This window comes from Amphiura filiformis, unplaced genomic scaffold, assembly GCF_039555335.1.
Source record: "Amphiura filiformis unplaced genomic scaffold, Afil_fr2py scaffold_70, whole genome shotgun sequence".
Lineage (NCBI taxonomy): Eukaryota > Metazoa > Echinodermata > Ophiuroidea > Amphilepidida > Amphiuridae > Amphiura > Amphiura filiformis.
The window spans coordinates 152389-170563 of record NW_027305534.1 but is presented as its reverse complement, the minus strand read 5'-3'; the positions used below and the strand labels follow the sequence as shown (position 1 = coordinate 170563).

The 18175-nt window shown below is 37.8% G+C and overlaps 1 protein-coding gene across 1 annotated transcript in view; it reads right to left on the bottom strand.

Annotated features, from left to right (window-relative positions):
• Positions 1-7671: 7671 nt before the first annotated feature.
• Positions 7672-18175, bottom strand: part of LOC140144662 (beta-secretase 1-like) — a 30801-nt gene continuing 20297 nt past the window's right edge. The window contains exons 9-12 of the mRNA XM_072166471.1: positions 12122-12191; positions 10620-10712; positions 9454-9507; positions 7672-9119 (exon numbers count right to left, since the gene is read on the bottom strand). Of these exons, the coding sequence (XP_072022572.1) occupies positions 8914-9119; positions 9454-9507; positions 10620-10712; positions 12122-12191 (423 nt within the window). The 3' untranslated portion in view covers positions 7672-8913. The remainder of the gene's footprint in view (positions 9120-9453; positions 9508-10619; positions 10713-12121; positions 12192-18175) is intronic.

The following is an 18175-nucleotide window of genomic DNA, read 5'->3' as shown; positions in this document are numbered from 1 at the left end:
ACTTCATATCATACAGTTATAAAGTTAATAATAAATGTCTCAGAAAAGCACCCAAATGTATTAGGAATACACCCAAATATATTAGGAATATCAGAAAAGTATATCAGGAATACAACCAAATGTCTTAGAAATACATCCAAATGTCTTTGGAGTTAAGATTATGTATTTAATCCACAGAATTAGAGAAGGAGAACCGGGACTCCCTATACCGCCACCTATAATCGCGCCGTCAGCTATGGGGAGAAAATTGGGGTATTCGGGTCCTTGCCGACGTGTGCTGGAGACTAACGAAAACAATTCTGCGTCTCATCTGAAGCGTCTTGGTACTCGCGTGCAGGTCTCATCAAGTGCGTCTCTCAAATGCGCCCATCATCCATGTCGCGCTTGCATGACAACGAATGCCTCGAGTGCATTCCGAGGGAAACCGAATACCCCCAATTTTTGCTCCATGTCTGTATCAAGATGGCGGTCGAGTCCTGGTTCTCTGGTTTTAATTCTGTGATTTAATCAGATTTAAGATGTATTAGGAACACATCCAAAATGTATTAGGAATACATCCAAATGTATGAGGAATACACCCAAATGTATGAGGAATGCACCTAAATGTATTAAGAATGCACCCAAATGTATTAAGAATGCACCCAAATGTATTAAGAATGCACCTAAATGAATTAATAATGCACCCAAATGTATTAAGTATATCAGGAATATAACCAAATGTCTTAAATACATCCAAATGTTTTTAGAGTTAAGATTATGTATTTAATCAGATTTAAGATGCAATCTCTTGATAAGATTAGGAATATCCATCTTGCTGAATTTATGTATAAAGTGACAAACAATATACTTCCTGAAAAATATATGCAAGTTATTTACGGAAAGGGAATATAAATACGACCTCAGGCGCAATCCAAGAAATGCTAATATACCTTTTCCTTCAAATAACTATAAGAAGCGCAGTCTTTCTTACAGAGGTGCTACTATGTGGAATAATTTATCATCTCCATCACAGTCCTCTGTAAGTCTTGCTTCCTTCAAAAGACTGTTATTCAGTGATTATGATTTAAATTTTACCTAGTTATTTTGCATTATTTAGTTTTTTCCTACTGCTTATATATATGTTTTTAATTTCATATTGTATCTTTGTTTATATTTGTTGTAAAACACTGCCCAATGGGAAGATCAGCTCAAGGGCTGATCTGGGCCTTTCCGCGCCTAAATAAAATTTGAATTGAACTTGAACAAGCAGTGTCTTGTTTTGTGGTGAATGGTACAGGTGTAATCCTGGTATGAACCTAAATTGTATCTTTGTGTTTTAATGACATGTCTACCATACCTACATGTGCCATAATGTAAATATTCACTCATTTGGAAGACATTAGGACACAAGTAACTTTTTCACCCCCATCTTATAAAAACTGTATCAGCCACGTTCACTGTCTAGCCTCCTAAAAATCCCTTAAACATAGTTTGAAAATCCCTAGGTAGTCTTGAAATGTACACAGGGATAACTTATATAGGGATGGGTGATAAATACAAATATAATGGGCTATTCCAGATGAAATCCATACACCCCCTATGGAAGACATGACCTTCATCTCTCACACAGGAGGTGTAGATTTCAAATGGAGTCACCCATTTAGGTAAATACATTTGAAATTTGCACTCCTTGTGTGGAAGATTAAGGTCATGCATTCCATAGGGGGTATATGGATTTCAAATGGAATAGTCCATTGTCATACCCCTCACAAATCTATGGGGAAGAAAAAGATATTTCTGATACATGGGAGTATTACTGAATACATTTTGGTGTATGTCTGCACATTTGGGTGTACTTTCCTAATATATTTAGGTGTATTCCTAATACATTTGGGTGCATTCCTAATACATAAATGTATTCCTAATGAATTTGGGTGATTTAGGTGTATTTCTAATATAGTTGGGTGACTTCAGATGTATTTCTTATACATTTGGGTGTATTCCTTAGACATTTAGGTGTATTCCTAATACATTTAGGTGCATTCATAAGGCCAAGTAAAATAAATATCATGTATATCGTCCCCGCCCTCACCGATTTTTGGAGATTTTCAAATATTTTTGTTATTTTTCTTATTTGCTTCCTTACTTTGTTTCTAAAATTGTTGTGATGAAAAGACATGTTTAGAAGTTCTTGGTTAACATTTATAAACACATTGCAAACACTTTCTTCAAGCTAGGGTTAGGGCTTTGGGGAAATAATAAAAATATTAGGGGGCCTCCCCGATTTTATGATGTGTTGACAAATACTTAGAATTGCAATTTTACACAACAATGAACATAAAAAATAACATAATAACAAATAATAAGGACCTCCCTCGCCGATTTTTGAAAAAGTTCGGACGATATACATGTTATTTTTTTTACTTGGCCTAATACATTTGGGTGATTTAGGTGTATTTCTAATATAGTTGGGTGACTTCAGATGTATTTCTTATACATTTGGGAGTATTCCTAATACATTTAAGTGTATTCCTAATGAATTTAGGTGTATTCATAATACATTTGGGTGGTTTAGGTGTATTTCTAATATAGTTGGGTGACTTCAGATGTATTTCTTATACATTTGGATGTATTCCTTAGACATTTAGGTGTATTCCTAATACATTTAGGTGTATTCCTAATATATTTAGGTGTATTCCTAATACATTTAGGTGTATTCCTAATATATTTAGGTGTATTCCTAATACATTTAGGTGTATTCCTAATACATTTAGGTGTATTCCTAATACATTTACATGTTGGTGTCACATGGCTTACATCACAGTTTGACAGTCTCTGACAGTAACAAGCATCTTTCACCAGTCCATCGCATAGTGGACAAGGAATAGTGCTAAATTCCAATAGCTTTTACTTCTAGGTGTATTCCTAATACATTTGGGTGTATTCCTAATACATTGGTGTATTCCAAAATTTATTTGGGTGTATTCCTAATACATTTGGGTGTATCCCTAATACATTCAGGTGTATTCCTAATACATTTGGGTGTATTCAATTTATCCCAGCATGATACAAAAAATACCAACCTTTAAAGCAGTATGGTGGGATTTTTACACATTTTAATCACGTAATATAAATATTTGAGCATAACGTAAATAAAATCAATATTTTGAAGTTAAAAGGTGATTGTGTCTACCAATTCTGATCTATTTATTTTTACAAATTTCTTGGGTTCATTTTGGTTGAATTTGAATACAATGGAACATGATTTAAATTAATAGGTGCAGGGATGAAATCAAAACTTGACCGCCTGTTCCATCCGGTTGGAGCCAGTTTCTATTGTTCTAAACAATAGAATGTGATGTAACCGTTGGTCGAGTTTTGATGTCATCCCTTCAGTTTATTCCAAATAGGGTATATGAATGATGGGTAATATGTACACCATCCTGGACTAGGTAAGTTCAGTTATTCCAATAGGGTGTATGGATGACTGGTCTGCAACTGACAAGTGTATTCATTTAGTTTTGCACAACTTGTGGCCTTTTACATCGGCCTATTATGTACACAATCATGACAGAATTGCAAGAGTACATATCGCATTAGACCTAATTAGCGCCGCTCACTAATTACACTAATTAGTGACCCATTTGTTCTTTTCTAACTTGCATATATTTACACCTGCTGTAACACATTGTGAATCCGATCTTGGCATCGAGTTTCAATGGCTCTGGCATTTCACCGGCCGACCGGCGTGTCCAGGATCTTTTCCTGCGGGGGTTTAGAGGGGATTTCAGAGTTATGCGGGGGGCTTAATGGATAAAATTGCCAAAAAACGGCTGATTTGACATGATTTTTAACAAAATGCGGGGGGACTTTAGCACCCAAAGCCCCCCTGGACATGCCACTGCATTTTGTTAGACAATTTGGTATACTACAGCCACTCTCAAGGACATTAAATATAACCAGCTGGGACCACTAAATGAGTGGGAGGCTATTGGGAGGAAATTGTATGTTATACTCTTACTGTTTCCTACTGTTACTGCTACTGTGATTCACATCATCCAAGATCATTGGGCTATTCCAGTTGAAATCCATACACCCCCTGTGGAAGACATTATCTTAACCCTAACATGCCTGAGTACTACAAAATACTACTTGATATATGCGCTGTTCGTGCGTGCATCCCACGTGGTGTGATGACGCAATCGCCTTAAGTGATATATAGGCACGGTTTCGCTGGCCAGAGAAGCCCAAGACCTGAGGCAAGGTGTCGGCGACCCGGTGCTTGGCATGCGAGGGGTCTCAGGTTCGAATCCCACCCAGAGCAAACAACTTCTTTCCTTCTTTTCTCTCTTTATTCTTTCTTTCCCTTCCCATCACCAAAAAGCCCCTGGCGGGTTAAGGTTAATCTCCCACACAGGGGTGAATTTCAAATGGGATTACCTGAATGGATAGCTGCATAAGAAAGCCATATTCCCTGTATGGGAGATTAAGGTCATGCATTTCAACTGATATTATAAGTTATCCCCAGTTTGTTCATGCAATATGAAAAATATCACTGGTTTGAGGTCGTATCCCCGAGTGTGATACGGTCTCAAACCAGTGATATTTTTCATATTGCATGAACAAACAGGGGTAACAAATTTATCATTCAGAAGACATGAATTTAATATAAACAAATAAATATATAAATAACACCACAATCCCAAACTCTTCCATGCATGCTTTAAAGTTTTCAGTCTTGCGACTACCGTCAGACACACTGACCCCCAAGACATGTAATACAGCGCCCTTGCAAACGCGTGGCGACGCACATGAGGTAGTGCGTAATTACCGTCTCTACCACATACGCAATCAGAACGGTTACAATACTCCGCGAGTATGCAGACCTGCTGACTGCCGGTGCTGATTAATAGCTGATTAATATGGCTATATATTGTATGGTAATTTATGAAAAATGAAAGATACATAATTATATTATTTGGCTATTAAACCAATGAAATGTCGTTATTCATGTCTACTGAATGATAAAACCCATTGTTTTACATGATTACAAGAAAATATCCACATTGACATGACATAATATAGGATATATTGACTTTGTTAAGTGACTGGGCGCTAATTGAGTCAAACATGGTACATCAAACAAACAAAATAAATAATGCTATATAGAAAATAGAAAACATCCATGATTTGTCTTTACAAAGAGAACAGAATATCTGTGTAACATGTAAGTTGTCTAGGCTTACAAAAGTGTGTAAAATTGGACAAAAACATCATCACATGAGTTGAAAATCAAAGTGAAAAAATCTCATGTCCGGTGAAATATCATGATCAATAAGCTATAATCTACCTTCACAAGGAATTGGCAAGATTGTCATTAAGTGACATTATTAAAAATACAAACTCAGCATGTATTGTATCTACTAATATGTATATATGCAAATCTTGTAACCGGCCTTGCCGTTTGAGGCCAGCGATCGCTCTCCCAAACCCAATTTCTAGTGAGCGGTTTTTCACTCGCCATAGACACTGAATATCGCTAGCTGCGAATCACCCAAATTTGAACTACATTCAAATGTCAGCACTTTCAATGTAGGCCTATTCGATTTATCATATTTGGCCTTAGTCCCTGAAAACGAAAGAGAGGGTTTCAGCAGTGCCTTAAGTTTCTCATATTTGGTATGAATAGTCTTTTAGACCAAGAGTGATTCGACCACTGCATACTAGAGAGTGATTTAGCTATGAGAGTGATTCGACCACTCACCTATAGCATCATGCTAGGGAGTGATTGACCACGCGCCTTTCAAATCTAGATGGCAAGGCCTGTTGTAAGTTGCATTCAAAGCTAGGACTTGTATTCCAGACATCCTAGCCAAATATATTCAAATATACAAAATATATAAACAAGGTGAAACTATTGACTTCACCTAACCCCTGGGCACTATACCCACCAAATAACAGGCCTCTAAGAACTATTTTGATTGGTTACAAGGAGGGCTATATTATGTATTGAGCCAATCAGAGACATCGTAAGAATAGTCAGTACAGCTTTTTGATAAGAGATCTAAAATCTCTATTTCGATTGGTTCCTCAGATCATTCTATCGTCATGAGTTTGGCAGAATTCTGCTGAATTCATATTCGGCTTTTAGTAAATTCATGTACAGCATGATTTATTTTTGAATTAGTGAACAAGGGAACAACGCTTTAGCTCCAGAGGGCAGCATATCATTTTTTTAAAGTGATAATCGTTGACCATACTGCGCTGCACCACTACCTACCCCTGTATGCCGCCTTCTTTCGCTTACTTATCAAGCAGAATGTTCAACGGTAAAAAATTAATATGCTGCCATATAGAGCTAAAGCGCTTGATTCCTTGTTCTCTAATTCAAAATAATTGATGCGTAACATAAATCTATCAAAAAGACAAATCCAGATTCAGCCGTCTGCTGAATTCAGAACAATATCATTAACCATTAGAAGCACTGTTAGAAAGGTGGAGTCAGTGGAGTGACGTGTCCATGGGCTAAAACACAGAAATTTACTATTCTTCCCATGTCTCCAGATTGGCTCAATACATAAAATAGCCCTCCTTGTGACCAATCAAATAAAAATAAGACTATGTAAATACAAGAGATGATACCGTTCAATAAATTGCACTTAAGTAATGTACAACTTTGTATCTTACAGAAATTTACAGCAAAATAACCTATTTAAACATGACAAGACAAATGACCAGTCATAATAATTGATAAGCTGACTGTATCTAATACACAAACTGTATACAAATATGTACATGCTTTCAAAAAAGAGTTACCACAAGAATCTAATTCCAAGGATTCTGGAGTAGGGAGAAGCCACTTGTTTGTGCAAGTGAAGTCATACATACATACTCACTGCACAATGTGGTATGTCTAGTGTGAGATTGCCTTGTGTACCTGACACTGACATTTAGTGAAAAAGCTGAAAATGCTCAAAAAAATGTGAACAACGGTGTGAAATTGGGGTAAAATAAAGTAGCTCAAATTGGGCTGAAAATGAAAGAAAAAAGTATAAATTTGAGCACAAAAAAAATATCAGGTCTGAAAGTTTGTTCACAATATCCGTCATATCGTTATGAATTTGGCAGACGGCCGAATCCGGATTCGGCTTTTGGTAAATTAATTTTACGCATGCATAACATTTGAATTAGAGAACAAGGGATCAATGATGTACATAATAGAGGGCAGCATATCAATTTGTTAACGGAGATCAGATGATAACAGCATAATAAGTAATCAAAAGAGGGCGACATACAGGGTTAGCTAACGGTGTATCGCAGTGCGGTCAACGACGATAACCGTTAAAAAATTGATATGCTGCCCTCTATAGGTAAAGCATAGATCCCTTGTTCTCTAATTCAAAAATAATGCATGCGTAAAATGAATTGACCAAAAGCCGAATCTGGATTCGGCCGTCTGCCGAATTCATAACGAAATATAAGTTGTTGCAAAATGAATAACCCAATTAACTCCTCATAGGTCACCATCCAGCACAAATGGGATATATAATGTTGGAAATATCTCATTTTGTTTTTGTGTCCTATCCATATATTGACATAAAATAAGCTTTAAAATGATATATTGCATACCATATACATGTATGCTAAGAGGAATAGTGAGTAGGCTCAAAATGCTGTATTTTCTGAGTATCATATTTTGGCCAACATAAAACATGAGATTTGCCAACTTTACACTCCATTTTGATGGTGGATAGCCACATTTTATGAACAAAATTTTATTTTATTTAACTTGTAAAAAACCAATTTCAATCACAATTCACAACTTACATTTGCCGATTCAAAATATCAAATAGGCAAAATCGGACTCACTGCTAACAACCAAATACGGTAGTTGTGATGGCATGAATTGTTCTTCAATGGACGTTATTGCACTGAGTAACCCGTCCCTGCATCACATGTCCATGCAGAGGTCATTGTATCTCTATGGATACCCGGCATCTTACTCATTTGATTAGGACCACAGAGATTAGACCCAAGGAGGAGGGACTCAAAAATTTGTCATACAGGTTTGTCACTCATAGAGACCAAAATAATGTACCTCCAACATTTACAGGCAAAAACCTGAGACAAAAAACAATTTACACTTGAGTATTACCAAGGTTTATGAGCACAATTGGCACAGAATTCATGCACGTTAATCCAAAGTTGGCAGGCAAATGGTAAAATAATGCAAAGGTTCGCTGTAAGTGTCATATGACACACAAACATGGTGGAGTTGGTTCTCTTTGGGTTTAATCTCTTTGACTGCATGGGATGCACACATTATGAAAATCAACCACCTACACAGCAAATCCCCACCAGTACTGAACAAGACCAAAAGGCCATAATATGAAGAGCTTGTTTCCAAACCATGTTAATTCCACAAACACATGTTTGTGATTTACCTGTGCGATATTGCAATGGGTTGTGATGCTATAGGTTTAGTAATTTCAGTTGGATGCACCGTTACAAAGCAAACAGTGGATGGATGCACAGTAACAATAATGTGTGAGTCCTTTGGTTCCCAAATGAGAACAATAGTCTGCATATTGTTAATCAGCATTGTTGTGGTAAATAATGGCTTAAATTAAACCTGGAACCAGCAAACAGTTTCTCATGAATCGGATTCATTTTGTCAATGGCAACAGTTACCCATTTGCCAATGTACATACAGAAATTAAACCTGGGAAGCAGCACACAGTTTCTCATATCCGATTCATTTTGTCAATGTCCTCAGGTGCTTCAGGCATGGTGTCTCTCAACAGTTACCCATTTGCCAATGTACATACAGAAATTAAACCTGGAACCAGCACACAGATTCTCATGAATCAGATTCATTTTGTCTTAGCAACCCATTGTCGTCAAGTGCATCCGGCTTCCCTCGACACTTTTCCATCATGAATCCGATTCAGTTTGTCTTAGCAACCCATTGTCATCAGGTGCATCCGGCTTCCCTCGACACTTTTCCATTTGCCAATGTACATAGAGAAATATCATGGGAACCACCAAACATAGTACACATATAGCGGCCATGATGTAAGCTATTATCAGGAGGATTTGGTTGTCAGGAGACATCACGTTGTAGGCACACCCTGTGCTATCTGTAAAGATATGATGTTGGCATGTGGTATTAGAACTAAAGCTCTCATTAAAGATCTTGTATACTTAGGGATTCAATCATGTTTCACAGTGTGTCTGTGTCGTAAACAGTGAAGAACAACGGTGAAGCATGATTGAATACCTTCAATAACACAAACAAACTAAAGATCATCTACCGTATTTTGTCAAATAGTCGCCCCCCCCCCCCTCAAATAAATGCCCCCCACTACTTTTTTCAACCAAGATGTTTCAAAAATGCCGATATTTCCATGCTATCTTGTGTAGTAAGCTTACCAAGTTGCACACATGCAACGTAAGAAGGAAACCAGTACTTACTTATGCGTAGAGGACCAACTATGTTAGGTGCCATTACTGGAATTTCTGTTTGATCTGTGAAAAAAAAAGTGTAGTGCTATGAAACAAATATTGAATGGCATGCTTATAAAGTGCATTCCGTCAAATGACCCCAATGTGCTGAACGTCTTACACTACATCTTAAACTTATACTTCTTGTATTCTAGGTCCCCACAAGTATGTCTTTCATCAGGCATTACTGTCTAACTTCTCTCCTAGCAAACCACTCTCCTTTACAGCTTGGCCACTCTCCTTAAATATGTCAGGGGAGCGGTTTGCATATAGCTCTCCTAATACCATCAAGGGGAGCTGTTGACAGCTCACCTTGAAAAATCTACAACACAAGGCCTACATACGCTACAATGGGCTATTCCAGCTGAAATCCATACTACCCCTGTGAAAGATTTTGGAAATATCTTCCACAGGGGGAGTATGTTTTACAAATGTAATTGGTCAGAGTTAATCATTTTAAAACCCATACTCCCCCTGTAAGCAATTATTGAAAGCAATAAAATCGGCAAGTGAACAGAGGGGACTGATCTTGAACACAAAGAAGACGAAAGTCATGATTGTAGACGCAGGACGAAATGACACAGATGCAAACCTTTCCTTAGAGGGTGATTTCGCCGAATCCTGAGGATTCCATGGACAGCGAGGAAAACAAATGAGTGGGTTCTCCAAGAGCTTGGTGTTCAGAAGACCTTGCGAGCAGATATCATACTTTGGCCACATCACCAGACATCACTGCCTTCAGAAAACAATTGTCCAAGGAATGGTTGAGGGCAAACGCAAGAGAGGCAGACCTGCAGCGAGCTGGCTTGACGACATCAAAATTATCACAGGCCTGAGCATCACTGAGGCTACCAGGGCTGCCGCTGACCACATTCGATGGCATCCTCTCATACGAACCACACCTGCATATGTGTATGCAATGTGACCTTAGAGAGAGAGAGAGAGAGAGAGAGAGAGAGACCCCCCCTGTATTATGGCTTTACCTATATCTTCCACAACTGGAGTGAGTTTTTAAATGGAAGTTACCCAATTGTCTATTCTATTCAAACCCCACACTCCCTCTGTGGAATACTTAAGCTAAATCTTCCACAGGGGTGGTGTGGATTTTAAATGGACTAGCCCAATTGACATCTTACCTGCACATGTAGACATAGCAAATCCTACAGATTTATTGTTGCGATCAAACACCACATAGAAACCTTCCATTACTACAGCACCAATAACTGCACCTGAAATGTGTTCAAGAAAAAAGATGTGTCAAATGGATTATTCCAGTTGAAATCCATATATCCCCTATGTAATGTAATTATGAACATAATATGTCACACACAGGGGGTATATATTTCATATGAAGTCACCCATTCAGGTAACCCAATTTGAAATTCACACTTCCTATTCAGGGGGGCACTTACATAAATGGTCTGTACGCATGCGTGACCAAAAAAACATGGAAAAGGGGGGTGTTTTTAGGCAAGGCAAGTTACACGAGTTACACATTTTGGGTCTAAAAAACACTGATTTTTCGAGAATAAGGGTAGTTTTCTGAAACTGAAGAACTTGTTTAGGGTACCTTTTCCAATTTTTGGTAAATTACCAGTCCAAAAATGGTACATGTTTTCATTTTTACTACCCAAAAAACTCATTAGGAGGTAAATTTTATATTAAATTACGTTATTAAGGGCCTAAATTTGCTTTTAGGATAAAACTCATTTAGGGGGTGTTTAAAGAAAATTTGGTCACATATGCATACACTACCATACTTGAGTGCCCCCTGGGCTTCCTATGTGGAAGGTTAAGGTCATGTCTTCCATATAGGAGTGTATGGATTTCAACTGGAATATAATTACCGGTAATAGGTTAATAAATGCGTATCACTTGTTGGGAGTGACATTGTACAAAATAATGCACACATACTGAGATGTACATATTTATTTTTTCATTTTTTTTTTATTGCGGTCTGGCATGTTCGATGAACCATATCTCCATTTCTTCCTGGTGACTTTGTGAGAACGGGTGTCAAATACAATTGAGTAAATTTGGTCAAAAAGAAATAAACTAAATTCAGATTAAAAATGAAATTCTTCATCTCGTCTCCTTACCTGACTTAGATGATGATATTCCATATTTATACCAATGTTGGTCATCTAACAGCATTTCTGATTGGTTGATAACTTGAAATGCTCATTTCAATTGCCAATTATGACTAGGCTTTAAACTATTTTGATGATCTTATTAAAGACCTATTCAGTGATCCCAGCGCAAGAGTAAAAAAATTACAATTGTTTATATTGCTTAAAAGTGAAGGATAAGTCATTCAAATTGTCATTTGGTATTTTTGAAATGCCAAATTTGGCAAAAAACAAAGAAAACAGCAGTACTGATGAAGTTGAAGCCCCATTCAAATACATGTCTAATTCAAATACTGTCAGTATCTAAATTACAGATTTGTGTAAAATTGTCTTATTTTGTCTTAAATACACGGCTTTCGGCTGAACCATTCGCAGGCTTTTTTTACGATCGTCCGGATGAGCATATCACTGAATGGGCCTTTAATACCCTCTTTGATTGGTTAAAAATTGGACACAATATTCATTTTGACCAATCGGCAGGTAGTTTTCATGGGGTTATCTTGCCTTACCTGATTTAGATGATGAGATGCCATATTTGTAGCAATGTTCACTGTCAGGTTCAACAATACTTAGGTATTGCTAGAAAAAAATAATACAAAAAGTAGAGCAGAGTTAACATTTTTAAATCCTATACAGCACTGCAATTCATACTGCCACCCAGCTGTGTAAATTTGATTTGTCCCCAGAGTGGTTGGTGCCCATAAATTGTTACCATAAGTGTTAAATTTTACCTGCTTTGTGTGGCATTGTCACAGTCAAATCATTGTTTCATCAGACTAGAAAGACTTAAAAATCGCAATAAAAAATTGTCCTGTCTAGTTGTACGGCACCTGAGCATACCAGACAAATATTATGCACACTGGGGAAGAGGTAATTGGGAACATTTGCAAGTGGAGCACACAAAAAAGTGTCAATTTTATACTCAGGCATGAGAATGATCATCCAGGAAATAACCTGAAAAGTTTGAAACAGCCTGAAAAGTGTGTGAAATGAGGCTAAAAAGACCAAAAACAGGCTGAAATTAAAAGAAAGTGTGGAAATTTGGACCACAAAAAAGCTGGAAATCCTTGGCCCAAAACATTTTTTTGGGGGGGGGGGGACTAAAAAGGAAGAAAGCCAGGTATTGCTTCCCCCTTTCTATTAGGATTATAGGACATCTCCCCATGAAAAAAATTAAAAGGGAATCCCCCCACTACAGAGTATATGTGCCCATCCACCACAAACTGGTCGTAATTAAAGTCGGCATTTTCCATTTTGAGATACAATCAAAAACAGTATATGGATTTCTATGTAAAATATAGTTAGAATTTGACCTTTGATGAACCACAACTTCACTTCCAGATGTCAGATGAAGCTGGTTGAGGTGTCATTTTAAAGCTGCAATAAACAGAAAATGATCTAGACTACCACTTCGTGGTGGATGGTCACATATGACATCAAGTGTTTATTGTTAGAAATAGTCACAGATCACCAATGGGGAGATTTTCAATCATTTCCCTCATTAGAAGTCAATATTTGTATAATATTTGATACCAGAAGTCATCATAGATTGTAAATATGATTACAATTCTATTAATAATTAGTCTGTTGGTGTCAACGAGATTGGACTCAAAGAGTAGCAACTAATTATGTAGACCAAAATCATGGACCTCTGGCATTATCTACAAAAACCTGATATTGAATGATAAGTTGCATCTTCAAGCTTGAACGTTACAAAGGTTTGTGCACGTCGCATTGGGCTATTCCATTTTAAATCCACACTACCCCTGTGGAATATTTTAGAAATATCTTCCACAGGGGAGTATGAATTTCAAATGGAATCAGCACACTGACCGACTCTTTTTGAAACTATGTGGAAGATTCAGGTTGAAGCTTTCTGAAGAGGGTGTATGAAATTCAAATGGAGCTGCCTAATGTGCTCATTCCATTTGAAATTCATACTCCCCCTGTAGTCTAGAGTGTAGAAGATATTTCAAAATGCTTCCACAGGGGTAGTGTGGATTTTAAATGGAAGAGCCCATTGCTTGCACAGCACATACAAGCATGTACTTGATTCAATGTTTACTAGGCGCATGGAGATAAACTCCACAGGTACGCTATTTGCCCTCCAGGAGTGATAGGCTAACAAACATGGCAGAGTTGATACTCTTTAGGTTTAATATCTTTGGTTGTGGTCAAGAAGTTTTTAAATTAGAGAAAAAAAATCCATTTACTTATTTTACAAAATCGTACAGCAAATTGCCTATTTTTCTTTTTCTTTCCTTTTTTTAATGCAAATTGGCTCAACAACTTGATTTTGTTTGTTTATTTCACAAACATTAGCATATAGAAAAACTTTTAAGTATTATGTGCTGTAATTCTATATAGAATTACGGCATTAACAAGTTATTAGTGGGCCTGTAGCGTACACCCTGATAATAAGATAACACATAAGCCAAGTGCTAGAGCAACATGGCAGAAGCCCTGGCAACAACTATAGACAGACATTTTCTAGAGTGTTCAATATGTTCTGAGCCTTTCAATGATCCACGGATGTTGCCATGTCAGCATTCTTTCTGTTGTGGATGTTTAGAAAAGTGGGCTAAATCATGCAGTAATGATAATAGCATTGTGAGTTGTCCTCTCTGCAAAATGATCTACTGGGTTCCAGAAGATGAAGGAATACAAGGATTACCTGTTCATTTTCTTGTGACTAATTTGAAAGAAACTGTAGATAAAGCTATACAGGTATTTATTGTCTTATCTATTTGTAGGGCTATAATTTGGTTCACCTCAAGTTTGGTAGTGATGTCAATGCTACTTCGCTATTGCGCTGCAAGCATGCCAACAAACCGCACATATGCGTGTGTGTGTGTGTGTACACTTAGGGCGTTTAACTTAATGCGCACGATTTAATACTGCGGCGAGCGAAATACGCACTGACGTCACAACCAAACTTCAGATGAACCAAATTATAGTCAAACATTTTGGGGGCATTTAGTGTTGGTCAATCAAGACTGGTTCATGACAAATGCAATTTATAGCATGTTTATGGGCTTTGCCCTTTTGTAAGGCAAATGCAATTTATAGCATGTTTATGGGCTTTGCCCTTTTGTAAGGCAAATGCAATTTATAGCATGTTTATGGGCTTTGCCCTTTTGTAAGGCAAATGCAATTTATAGCATGTTTATGGGCTTTGCCCTTTTGTGAGGCAAATGCAATTTATAGCATGTTTATGGGCTTTGCCCTTTTGTAAGGCAAATGCAATTTATAGCATGTTTATGGGCTTTGCCCTTTTGTAAGGCAAATGCAATTTATAGCATGTTTATGGGCTTTGCCCTTTTGTAAGGCAAATGCAATGTATAGCATGTTTATGGGCTTTGCCCTTTTGTAAGGCAAATGCAATTTATAGCATGTTTATGGGCTTTGCCCTTTTGTAAGGCAAATGCAATTTATAGCATGTTTATGGGCTTTGCCCTTTTGTAAGGCAAATGCAATTTATAGCATGTTTATGGGCTTTGCCCTTTTAAAGGCAAATGCAATTTATAGCATGTTTATGGGCTTTGCCCTTTTGTAAAGGCAAATGCAATTTATAGCATGTTTATGGGCTTTGCACTTTTGTAAGGCAAATGCAATTTATAGCATGTTTATGGGCTTTGCCCTTTTGTAAGGCAAATGCAATTTATAGCATGTTTATGGGCTTTGCACTTTTGTAAGGCAAATGCAATTTATAGCATGTTTATGGGCTTTGCCCTTTTGTACGGCAAATGCAATTTATAGCATGTTTATGGGCTTTGCCCTTTTGTAAGGCAAATGCAATTTATAGCATGTTTATGGGCTTTGCCCTTTTGTAAGGCAAATGCAATTTATAGCATGTTTATGGGCTTTGCCCTTTTGTAAGGCAAATGCAATTTATAGCATGTTTATGGGCTTTGCACTTTTGTAAGGCTACTGCTGTAAAACCTGACCCTGTACCATCAAAATGCTTGTAACTTTTCTCAACATGATTGCAGGGCAACATATAATGAGGTGTCAAATTTACAATATAAAATATTTTGCTACGTCCAGCAAGTTTATTGATTTCCTCAATACCCTTTTGGTTTTTTAAATCATCACAACTTTTTCAAAGGTACCGTAAATATAGTTTTTTTTAGCAGTGTATAATAAACTGTAAAGATTCACCTTATGGTACACATGAGCTCCTTTGCAAGCTTAGGGTAAATTTCACATACACATAGAGAGCTGGCTCCTCTGAAAATCCAAACAATAATTAAGGGTTTAAACTAATGGGATGTTTACAGCAGGGCACTTAGCAAGTCAAGTTAGCTCAATCAATAAGGCATTCAACTATGGTGCATGAGGTTGCAGGTTCGAACGTCATCACTATCATCATCATTTTCCACCTGTTCCCTCTGCTTATTTTTCTTTCTATTTATTCAACAGAATAAATCCAGCACTGACTATTGTGAAAATCATGAGGGCAAGAAATGTGAGTACTTCTGTGAGAATTGTGGCTGTGCTGCCTGCTCAGATTGCGGTATCCTTGATCCTGCTCATAAAGGCCATTCATTCATCCAACTGAAGGAAGCATCGAAACGATTGCGCGGTTCCTTGGAAAACCTCACCAGAATAGTTGGAGATGCAGAGGAGAAGTACACAGCTACAATCCAACAAACGCAGCAGGTAAAGCAGAATCTTGATCAAGATACACATGCAAAGATACGGGCCATTGATGAAGCAAGGGATGAATTTATACAGCAAGTGGACAGTCTAATTAGAGCCTACAAGCAAGATGCCCACAGGAAAAAAGAGGAAAATGCAAGAGCAGTTGCACAGATTCAGGACACACTTGAGGTTGATTTAGCCAGATTAAGAAGTTCAAATGAACAAGCAAGCAATGTCTTGAAGTCCAGAACTGATTCTGATGTCATCTCCGTCTACGCATCACTCTCATCATCACTCCAGCAATTTGCTGCATCGCAACCCACTCCAGTAGATAGCAAACTTGGTCAGATCAAACTAGAGCCACCTCAAATGACCTCTGTGGATTTGCCTTCTTTGGAACAGTTGCTATGTGATAAATTGCACATCAATATTGCACCTACCCAACATATTCAAGTAAGCAATAAAACCACCAATCCATTGGAAAAAACAGCCCCAGCAGGGTTACCATCAGCAGTTGCTATCCCTGATACACCATCAAAACGACGTTCCAGGGTTCCAAGTTTCCGATCTGTGCCAAGTTCCCAGCCCATCCCTGCTAAAACTAAAACGTGGAATGCACGCAGAAAAATCAAAACTACCCAACATGTCAAGAATCCAATGGGTATCGCCATTCATCCTAATGGGGATATTATTTTAACCAGTGAAAGCACCCCTGTGACAGTGTTGTCTAGGAATGGTGATTTCAAACATGTCCTCAAAGGCTCTCCTTCTAATATCCATGACATTGCCATTACTCCCAGCAACCAATACATCATACCTGGCAAGCCCGGTAACAATGGATTTCAAATATATAACAGTGATGGCGTCCTAGTCAGTAATAATCCCACATTTGATATCAACAACAATCAACCATCCAGACCTAGCTCAGTTGCTGTAGATTCAACTGGTAGAATCATAGTAGGATTAGGTTGGGATGGTCGCAAGACTGTGTCCATTCATCAGCCTGATGGGACTCTGATATCCAAGTTTGAGATAACATCACCTCCCAGCAAGATAACCTGTACACCAGATGATAAACTTATCATATCGTGTAAAGATGATATATTACGAGTAATGGATCAATCAGGACACAATGCTGGCATTATTCAGTCTCCTCCTGGTGTTCAATCATGGAAGCCTGGGTATGTGTGCTGCAGTAAACAAGGAGGCTCCCGGGAGCTGTTTGTTGCTAACCAGGGAAACCCTAAAGCTGTGTATAGATATGTGTGTACAGATGGGGTATACAAGTATCTAGACTGCATCACTGAGATGAAAAACAGACCAAGGGGTATTGCATTGTCTGCAGATGAACAAGTATTGTTTGTTGTTGATAATACAAGAAGTCGTGTCAAAATATTTCGATAAAAGCAAATAAAAATGTACAATATAGACTGCTTGTATTTGGGCCTACACTAATTTAGAGGTACAGTGTAATAATTTATACCGATCAGAGAACAATAATCAGCAAAGAAAAACATTTAACTGGCAAAGCCATCTAACCTGATAAAACAATAGTTTCCAGTCAGACTATATCACTTAAAACAATACAGACCCCTCAAAAAAAAGGAGTCCCCACAGTAGAGTAGGGCTGATGATACCTCAAAAAACAGTGGCATGATCAACGGGAATTATATAAATAAACATAATTTTTCACCAGGTTTACTGTCGCAAATAATAAAGGAGACAAGCAGAAAAAGTGATCCCGTCCGGGAATCGAACCCAGGACCTCAGATTTACAAGACCTGTGCCTTGTAAACCTGAGGCCCTGGAACGCCAGGTTTACAAGACCTGTGTATTATAAACCTTAGGTCCTGGGTTTGATTCCCGGGCAGGATCACCTTTTCTGCTTATCTCCTTTATTATTTGGAACAGTGAACCTG